At 40.7% G+C, this 10,738-nt stretch overlaps 1 protein-coding gene across 1 annotated transcript in view; it reads right to left on the bottom strand.

The window, feature by feature from the left end:
• TRIM37 (tripartite motif containing 37) overlaps positions 1–10,738 on the bottom strand; it is a 144,889-nt gene that overhangs the window by 113,828 nt on the left and 20,323 nt on the right. Inside the window, exons 5-7 of the mRNA XM_003795582.3 lie at positions 6,910–6,997; positions 4,459–4,581; positions 1,626–1,749 (exon numbers count right to left, since the gene is read on the bottom strand). Of these exons, the coding sequence (XP_003795630.1) occupies positions 1,626–1,749; positions 4,459–4,581; positions 6,910–6,997 (335 nt within the window). The remainder of the gene's footprint in view (positions 1–1,625; positions 1,750–4,458; positions 4,582–6,909; positions 6,998–10,738) is intronic.

Here is a 10,738-nt window from a genome sequence, read left to right on the forward strand (position 1 = left end):
AAAAAAAAAAAAAGACTGTCATTTCTTGGCTGGGCACGGTGGTTCAAGCCTATAATCCTAGCACTGTGGGAGGCCAAGGCACAAGGATTGCCTGAGCTCATGGACTCGAGACCAGCCTGAGCCAGAATAAGACCTCGTCTCTAAAAATAGCCAGGTGGTGTGGTGGGTGCCTGTAGTTCCAGCTACTGGGGAAGCTGAGGCAAGAGAATCACTTGAGCCTAAGACTTTGAGATTGCTGGGATCTATGATGCCAATAGCACTCTACTGGGGGTGACAAAGTGCAACTGTCTCAAAAAAAAAAAAAAAATCGTTTCTCCAGACCAAAACCACACTGTACAGTCCATTATGTCCAGCGATAGGCAAAGAGATATCCTACTCAGAATAAGAGTTTGACAGAGAAGTAGAAAGGGCAACTAGAATGCTGGCTGTCTAAAACAGGAGGAGATAAAACCACAAAGGACTAGCATTACATACCTTCCCGAGTCACACTCAACATGAGTAGGACTAAAGAAGTGCTCCCACTAGATTTTCCTTCATTTTTCTGGTTAATTTAGGAAGAGGGGTTGGGGGAGCATGCTGCTATAACCATACAATTTTTGCCTAAGGGAGGAGTATGGTGTTGTAAAGTAAAAAAACTGGTAAACTTAAGTGTCACTCAGAGTTCTATGAGCCACTCAAGCAAATTAATTGAACTCAAAGAGAAAGTTGTAAGAACCTTAACTTGAAGTTGGTCTGTCATTAGTTCCAGGGCCCAGATTTGTTATTTATATCTGGGGGGAGAGATGGCAGTCTTAGGGGCTGAGCCCTCAACCCATAGGAGCTAATGTTATCTCTAGGTAGTGTCAGAATTGAATTACAGAACACCCAGCTGTTGTCTACTGCAGAACTGTCAGCAGAGAGAAATCCCCTACAAAGGTCACAGATGCCTTCTGTGTTGACTGCTGTTGTACTTAAGGAAATGGGACATTTGGCTTGGTGCCCAAGTGGTTAGGGTGCTAGCCACACACATCAGGGCTGGCAGGTTCAAACCTGGCCTGGGCCTGATAAAACAATGACAACTATTTAAAAAAAAAAAAAAAAAGCTTGGCGTTGTCAAAGGCACCTGTAGTCCCAGCTACTTGGGAGGCTGAGGCAAGACAATCTCTTACCCCAAAGAGTTTGAAGTTGTTCTGAGCTGTGACACGATAGCACTCTACCAAGGGCGACATAGTGAGACTCTGTCTCAAAAAAAAAAAGAGAAATGGGACATGAATGGTAGCAATTTTGATCAGATTGGAAAAAATGCTACCTAGAAATGAAGTCCACTGGGCATTAAGATTCTTACACCTAATACTGCATGCAGTAACATGCACCTGTAATTCCAGCTACTAGGAAAGCTGATGCAGAAGAATCACTCCCCCAAAGACCCCCTTCCCCAAACGATTCCTCCAAAATGGCTATGAAAACTTTTCTCTCCAATCATTTCTAAGTATATGTCACATATCTATCCAGATTGTAATGATGTGAGATAGTCTAAAATCTGAAGATTCCTTCCTAAGCCTGTAACAGCTCATCAAGTTACTCTTCAAAGACTGAACCTCACCTAATAAAGCACTAGGTGTCCCAGCAGCATATAAAACACTCACCCATCAGTGTTATAAGCTTATTCTTCAGTTGAGTGTCTAACCGTGCTATCATCATCTCCACTGCATTCCTAATTTCCCGAACACGTTCATCTTTTGCATTTCTTACAGCTTCTACATTTCTTTCCTAGAAGATAAACAGGTAAGAATAACTTTAACTGGAGAACTGTAAAAACACAAGCAAAGAGAGACATTAATGCAATAACTATTATTATGCTTTTTGGGAGGAGGGGCGCAGTCCCATCAGCCTAGCTCATAGCAACCACAAACTCCTGGGTTCCAGCAATCCTCCTGCCTCAGCTCCCAAATACCTGGGACTATAAGTACCTGCCACAACACCCAGCTAATTTCTATTTTTAGTAGGGACAAGGTTTTGCTCTTGTTCAGGCTGGTTTTGAACACTACAGGTCAAGGAATCTACCCCACCTTTATCTCCCAAAGTGCTAAGATTACAGGTTTGAGCAATCTTGCCCAGGACCCCCCACCTTTTCTTTTCTTTGGTCCATTTTCTTGTAGAGACAGGGGTATCACTATGTTGTCTAGGTGGTTTCAAACTCCTAGCCTCAAGCAGCCCTTCTGCCTCAGTCTCCCAAAGTTCTGAGATTACAGTTGTGAGCCATCGTACCCAGCCTCAAATTAAAGTCATTTGATTCCCTCTTTAAAAACAGTTAAGTTATAACACTATATTTAAGTTGCTGACAAAGCATAAACTAAATTATGGCTTTAAAAAATTCTGTGCATTGAACTAAATTAATTTTATTTAATTTTTTGAGACAGAGTCTCAAGCTGTTGCCCTGGATAGGGTGCCATGGCGTCACAGTAACCTCCAACTCTTTGGGCTCAAGCAATCCTCTTGTCTCAGTTTTTTCTATTTTTAGTAGAGATCCTGAATCAGTTTTAAAAGATTATTAAACAAACAATTAAGGCATACCAACTTAGGATATTTTTAAAAGTTAAACAGAAAGAATTATAACTACAAAAAGAATGACTCTCTGACTCTCACCAGAGTGAGACTTCATCTCTAAAAATAGCGGGGTGTTGTGGCAGGTGCCTGTAGTTCCAGCTACTCAGGAGGCTGAGGCAAGAGAATCACTTGAGCCCAAGAGTTAGAGGTTGCTGTGAGCTATGACGCCATGGCACTCTACCGAGGGCAACAAAGTAAGATTCTGTCTCACAAAAATAAAAAAAAAAAAAGAAGAGAAAAAATAACAGTAAAAAGGTAGTTAGATGATAGCCAAATCCAAACTATATACCTACAATTCAAAGACACTATTTCCTACATAAAGAATGTTACAATGATGATTTGGCACTTGGTTCCTGAAGGGGTAACCAGGCATTCTCAAACTGAAGCCCACCTAGGACATTTATCCAGCCCACTGGGTGTTTTTGCCACCGCTGCCTGTCCTGCTTAGCAGCCAACTTGTCCCGTGGCCTGCAGTCCAGCCCTCCAACAGTCTGAGCCCTCCAACAGTGAGCAGCCCCCTGTTTAAAAAGTTTGAGGACCCCTGGATAAGACAAAGATGACATCTGTTCCTAAATTAGGAATAGTCCAAAAACCTCATTTATAACTGTCATTCTGCCAAATTAACTATTTGAAACCTTATCGTATTTTCCCGTAGAAATAACACATTAAATAACAAATAAAAAGCTGTTTGATCCATACAAAATCTGAAGAGTGGTATGAAATACTACTTTTTCAACTTTGTAGAGATCTAATTCAGGACATCAGAAATAGTTCATTCCTTGGTAGAAGAAACTTTCCCAAAAGCTGGGAATCCAAAGAATTTATAATTTAATGACCCTGTAAAAGTCAATTTGACTCTGTTTAGAAGTTAATTACTAAAAAAAAAAAAAAAAAGAAAGAAAGAAAGAAAAAAGGAAGTTAATTACTATGCCTGTAATCCTAGCACTGACATGGGAGGGTGACACAGGAGGATTACTTGAGCTCAGGAGTTCAACACCAAACTCAGCAGCTCAGCACCTGTAGCACAGTGGTTGTGGGGACGGCCGTATATACCAAGCCTGGCCAGTTAAACAACAATGACAACTGCAACAATAAAAAACTAGCAGGGCACTGAGGCAGGCAGGCACCTGTAGTCCCAGCTACTTGGGAGGCTAAGGCAAGAGAACTGCTTAAGCCCAAGAGTTTGAGGTTGCTGTGAGCTGTGACACCATGGCACTCTTCTTCTTAGGGCAACATAGTGAGATTCTGTCTCAAAAAACAAACACACACCAGCCTGAGCTAGAGCTGGACCCTGTTTCTACTAAAAATAGAATGAAAAAAAAATCAATTATTGACTATGTAAAAAACAGATTTCACAGACTTCTTTAACTCATTAAATAACATTCTAATTCTACATAAGAGGCAATTCTCTGGCTTTCACTGCTTTTTTATAGACCAGGACTTTGGATGTAAAATTCTCATCTAATTGATGAGACTGACAATAGATAGAGCCTATAAAATCTGCAAATCTTAAAAGTCTGGATTTCAACATCTTTTTTTTTTTTTTAGAGACAGAGCCTCAAGACAGAGCCCTGGGTAGTAGAGTGCCGTGGCATCACAGCTCACAGCAACCTCCAACTCCTGGGCTCAAGTGAATCTCCTGCCTCTGCCTCCCATGTAGGTGGTGCCTACCACAACACCTGGCTATTTTTTGGTTGCAGTCGTCATTGTTTGGTGGGCCCGGGCTGAATTTGAACCCGCCAGCTTAGGAGTATGTGGCTGGGCTTTAGCCACTTGAGCCATAGGCGCTGAGTCTGATTTCAACATCTGAGTGATTTATATTACATAATATATGAGTATAAAAGGGATAATGATCTCTTACAGTAACCTTACCACTTCTTGAACTAGGCTGATCAGTTCCATGAGACGTCGCCGAAGTTTGGCTACCTCTTCATTCACTTTAGTGACATGCTGCTCATAAATTTCTGCCAGAGGCTTAAAGGTATGTCCACCATGCTATTTGAATTAATAAGAGTAATTTTAGAACATTTTACATATCTTACCTGCATTTACATTTCTTTGTAGTAGTCCATGAAAACTAAATATTTTCAATAAATTCTATTGCTTCAGGTATCTTATATTTGGCTAAAACAGGCCAATGCTTAAAATCATTTCAACACATAAGAACTCTTAAGATTGTAAGTAATGACCTTCCAACAAAATACTGATTTACCTAGAAATTGACTTATTAAAACAAATAGAAATGGATTCATTAGAAAGAAGAAAACCCTTAACCCCTGGCCAAACCATCTGCCACAACCTCCCTCCCTCTTCCTTCAGGCAACATCAGTCTTCTTTGATGTCCTCAAGCTTTCTACCAGGCATTGCAAAATTACTCTCTCTTATTCAGAAACAATTCTCCATCCTGCCTCTACCATTTCTGTATCTCTTCATTCCTACTCCTCCGAGCATAGGCTTATAGGGCCAGCCTCCCAATAAGGTTATGCACTCTCATCACCCCTCTGTATTTATTCTTCAAATCCATCACAACAATTAAATGTAGAACCAAATCCCCAGTCTCTACCATAGTTGAATAAATTAGAAAGACATTTGAGGAAAAAACTCAGGGTACACAGTCAGCAAAAACAATAAACCTATTTCCCTTGCCAGGAAGAGCTACTATAGAGATAGAATGCTAATACAAATTAGCCTTCCAGCTACAACTGCAGTCAGCTCAAAATACAATTTTTTGGAGTTAACCTAAAAACAATATTCTATCCATTTTTAGTATTGTAATATATAACTCTCTGGACTGGTAGAACTATTAAATTTCTATTGTAAGAAACTTTCTATAACAGGTAAGTGACTACTATAATTGTCTCATCTAGACAAAGTATCCCACTATAGTCTTCAAAAGAAAAAATATGTACATTTTCACGTGTAAATATGGGGGAAAAAAATGTTTCCACTGCCCTTACAAAACCTGTCCATTTAAGTATTAAATTGTGGAAACTTAGTTTTTTTCTAGTCAACACATTAGTATGCAAATTCTAATAGAAAGCTCTTGAACTGGACTCTTAACAATTTGGCCTGTCATTCTCTCTGTAAAACACACTTGCTGAGGTCTACAGAATGATCAATTCTCTTTTTTTTTAGACGGTGCCTCAAGCTATCCCCCTGGGTAGAGTGCCATGGCATCACAGCTCATAGCAACCTCCAACTCCTGGGCTCAAGCGAGTCTCCTGCCTCAGCCTCCCAAGTAGCTGGGACTACAGGCGCCCGCCACAACGCCCGGCATCATTGTTGTTTGGCGGGCCCGGGCTGGGGATTCAAACCCACCACCTTAGGTGTATGTGGCTGGCGCCTTAGCTACTTGAGCCACAGGTGCAGAGCCAGAATGATCAATTCTCATGGCCATGGTTTTCTATAGATAACTCTAGATGTCTACCCATTTCTGCTCCTCATATGACTTATTTTTCCCACTAAGAATCTGTTGTGCTTATTTTCAACCTATTTATGCCAATTATACTTATTATTAAGTAAATAATTTAACATTAAACAATTGAATATGACAATAAAATAAAAAGCTGCTTCTACCAACTAAACTGAATGCTTTAGACTTGGTTAAATACTTTCCAGTAGATTGCCTTTAAAAACTGCTTTTCAACTAGATTAGAATAAAGAATAAAAAATTAGGCTCGGCGCCTGTGGCTCAAGCAGCTAAGGCGCCAGCCACATACACCTAAGGTGGCGGGTTCGAATCTCCAGCCCTGGCCAGCCAAACAACAATGATGGCTGCAACCAAAAAATAGCCAGGCGTTGTGGCGGGTGCCTGTGAGCTGTGATGCCACGGCACTCTACCCAGGGGGACAGCTTGAGATTCTGTCTCAAAAAAAAAAAAAAGAATAAAAAATTAAACAAAATCTAGATATCTGCACTCGTGCTGTTTCATGAGTATCATCTAAATTATCAGTCCATTTAAAAGAAACCAAAATTGGTTGTCATGGCCAGTATATCAGAGATCAACTGACCTCTAATTCACACGAAAAAACAAAACCCACCTTGATACAACATAAGATTTGCAAATGAATACATTATAAATTATGTAAATATCAGATTAAAATAAAACATTTATGCCAGAAGTAATCTCTTAAGCACCCCACAAAAAAGGTTTTCCTGGAATAATAGAAGGCATTTTATTTTTAATAAAGCATCTTAAAGCAGATGTATTTTAATTTTCATTCTACAAACAAAAGTAAAATGATGCTATTTTTATCTAAATCGAACAAGTATTTCAGTGCTTTCAAGTCTTCAAAGAGAACATACTGAATTTGCTCTGCTCACCATTCCTCCCCAAAGTGCACACTGATGGCAGATACACTTCTTGCAAGTCCAGCAAAATACACTAAGTTTTTCATGGTGATTTTCACATCTAAACATTATAAAAAGAAAACAAAGTTATAAATTGAATAAATTAAAATTGAAACATAATTACCTCAACGAGTTCCTAAGCTTAGGCATATAAGTTAATTTTAAACAATCATGTCTCAGAAAACACGATGTAAATTGTTCTCCATGGCTTCTTGTGAATTAAGCTTAAAGAACTTTATGTGGAGGCTGGGCATGGTGGGTCATGCCTATAATCCTGGCACTCTGGAGGGTTGAGGCAGGAGAACTACTTGAGCCTAGAAGTTCTATTTTTTCTACAAAAAATAGAAAAACTAGCTGGGCATGGTGGCACACATCTGTAGTCCCAACACCTCAGGAGGCTAAGGCTGGAGAATAACCTGAGCCTTAAAGTATGTGGTTGCAGTGACCTGTGATAATGCCTCTGCACTCTGGTTCAGGGGACAAATCAAGACTTTGTCTCTCAAAAAGGAAAAAAAATAAGTTAAACTTAAAAATAACATTTGGTTTTTTTTGGCGGGGGAGTACTGTTTTAACTTATCTGGACTTCATAATTCACATGCAAAATGCAGACTAGTTTCTTAAAAAAAGGCACATTTGGCCGGGCGCAGTGGCTCATGCCTGTAATCCTAGCACTTGGGAGGCCAGGTAGGTGGACTGCCTGAGCTCACGGATTTAGAGATCAGCCTGAGCCAGAGTGAGACCTCATCTCTAAAAACAGCCAGGCATTGTGGCGGGTGCCTATAGTCCTAGCTACTTGGGAGGCTGAGGCAAGAGAATCGCTTGAGCCCAAGAATTTCAGGTTGCTGTGAGCTATGATGCCACACACTCTATGGAGGTTGACAAAGTGACATTCCGTCTCAAAAGAAAGTGTACATTTATTGCATCATTTCCTAGCATCACTATAGATGATAAATTCTATCCCACTACTACATTTTAGGCAAGTGCTTAATAGATTGCTTTTGTGTCTATACCTACATGAGCATGTGTGCATGCACAAGTATCTTTCTACATATGGTCAATGATAACAATAATCAAGAGACATGATTAACTGTACAAGGTAATACCAGCCCCAGCTGTGTATAAAAGTTCACACCTATAATCCCAGTACTTTGGGAAATTGAGGCAGGAAGACTGCTTAAGGCCAGGAGTTCAAGATCAGCCTAAGCGACATAGCAAGACGCTGTCATTACAGAAATTAGTTGGGCATGTTGGCACACACCTGTAGTCACAGTCACCTCAGTACGCTGAAGCAGGAGAATAATTTGAGCCTATAAGTTTCAAGTTGGAGTGAGCTAAAAACACCTAAAATCCCACCTATTCAAGGATGCTTCACTTCAGGAGTTTGAGGCTGCAGTGCGCTATGATGAAGCCACCACAGTCTAGCCCAGGCAACAGAGCAATACACTGTCTCAAAACAAAACATACAAAAAAAGCTCCACACATATAAAAAACAAGAGCCTCATGAAAAACAAACTACCCAATTTTAAGTTTTTTCTTAAATTGGATATCTACACGCAAAAAAAAGAATTTGAAATCTGTTGTGGACTGAATCATATCCTCCTCCAAAATTCATATGTTAAAGCAGGTATCCTTCATATGTTAAAGCAGGTGTGGCCACCTAGGACATTTATCCAGCCCACCGGGTGTTTTTGCCACTGTTGCCTGTCCTGCTTAGCAGCCAACTTGTCCCTGGCCGTGCAGTCCGGCCCTCCAATGGTCTGAGGGACAGTGAACTAGGCCCCTATTTAAAAAGTTTGAGGACCCCTGTGTTAAAGCCTTAATCCCTGATGTAACTATATTTGGAGATGAACCTTTAACAAGATAACGGAGGTTAAACAAAATCATAAGGGTGGGACCTAAATCTAACAGAGCCAGTCCTTACAAGTGGAAGAGACACCAGGAGTGAGCATGCATATAGCAAAGGCCATGGGAGAACAGAGCAAGAATGTAGCTATCATGTAGAAGAGGTTAAGTCACACCAGAAAACAACCCTGCCCGTTTGATCGTATACTTCCACCCTCCAGGACTGTTAGAAAATAGATTTCCATAGTTGAAGCCATCTAGTCAGTTGTATTGTTATGGCAGCCTTAGCAGCCTGATACAGTGTGCCTTACTTTAACCTTTACACTATTTGCAAAACTGAACTCCAAATGACCAAAGGCCTAAATATAAGACTGAAAACTACAAAACTCTTAGCGGAAACATGAAAGAAAAGCTTCATGACATTAGATTTGGCAGTGATTTCTTGGATATAACACTAAAAGCTCAGGCAACAAAAATAAAAATAAAAGAATTGAACTACATCAAAAGTTAAAACTTCTCAGCCTGAGAAGAGTGAGATCCCCATTATCTACTAAAAATTAGCTAGGTATTGTGGCATGCAGCCTGTAGTCCCAACTACTACAGAGGCCGAGGCAGGAGGACTGCTTGAACTCAGGAATGTGAGGTTACAGTGAGCTATGATAACATCACTGGACTCTACTAGGAGTGACAGAGCAAGAGTGTCTCAAAAAAGAGGAAAAAGAAAACTTCAAACTTCTGTGCATAGGGCTGGGTGCAGTGGCTCATGCCTGTAGTCCTAGCACTGAGGAGCCCAAGGCAGGTAGATTGCCTAAGCTCATAGGTTCAAAAACAACGTGAGCCAGAGACCCTGTCTCTAAAAATAGCCAGGTATTTGTGGCAAGCATTTGTAGTCCCAGCTACTCAGGATGCTGAGGCAATCACTTGAGCCCAAGAGTTTGAGGCTGCCATGAGCTATGATGCTACAGCACTCTATAAAGGGCAAGAGAGTAAGACTTTGTCTCAAAAACCGAAAAAAAAAAAAAAAACCCCAAAATTTCTGTGCATAAAAAGTCAGAATCGGCTGGGCAAGGTGGCTCACACTTATAATCCTAACACTTTAAGAGGCTGAGGCAGGAGGATCACTTGAAGCCAGGAATTTGAGACAAGCCTAGGTAACAGTGAGACCTCATCATGATAAAAAAATAAAAACAGCTCAGTATGGTGTTATGCACCTGTAGTCCTGGTTTCTCAGAAGGCTAAGGCAGGAGGATCACCAGCTCAGCAAACAGAGAGTTCCTGTCTCAATTTAAAACAAAAAACCTCAAAAAAAGTCAGCATCAACAGAAAAAAAACCCAACCTATCGAATGTATGGATAGAAAAAATAGTCACACAATCAGGTATTTGATAAGGGATTTTAATATCCAGAATATATAAAAAACTCCTAAAACTCAACAACAAAAAAGTCAATTAGAAAGTGGGCAAAATGGCTCAGCACCTGCAGCACAGTGGTAACAGCGCCAGCCACATACACCAAAGATGGCGTATTCAAACCCAGCCTGGGCCAGCTAAACAACAATGAAAACTACAACAAAAACAATAGCTTGGCATTGTGGTGGGTGCCTACAGTCCCAGCTACTTGGAAGGCTGAGGCAAGAGAAACACTTAAGCTGAAGAGTGTAAGGTTGGTGTGAGCTATGACTTCACAGCTCTCTACGGAGGACAACATAGTAAAACTCTGTCTCTTAAAAAAAAAAAATCAATTTGTAGCCCTGTGATAATGTGAAATTTTAAAAAAAGAGAAAGAAAAGCAGCACCTATGGCTTGGTAGGTGGGGCGCCAGCCCCATATGCCAAGGGTGACGGGTTCAAACCTAGCCCTGGCCAAACTGCAACAAAAAAACAGCCCAGCATTGTGGCAGGCGCCTGTAATCCCAGCTACTTGGGAGGCTGAGGCAAGAGAATCGCCTAAGCCCAGGAGTTG

The sequence above is a fragment of the Otolemur garnettii genome, unplaced genomic scaffold, assembly GCF_000181295.1.
Source record: "Otolemur garnettii isolate 467f Iridium unplaced genomic scaffold, OtoGar3 scaffold00094, whole genome shotgun sequence".
NCBI classification, from domain to species: Eukaryota; Metazoa; Chordata; class Mammalia; order Primates; family Galagidae; genus Otolemur; species Otolemur garnettii.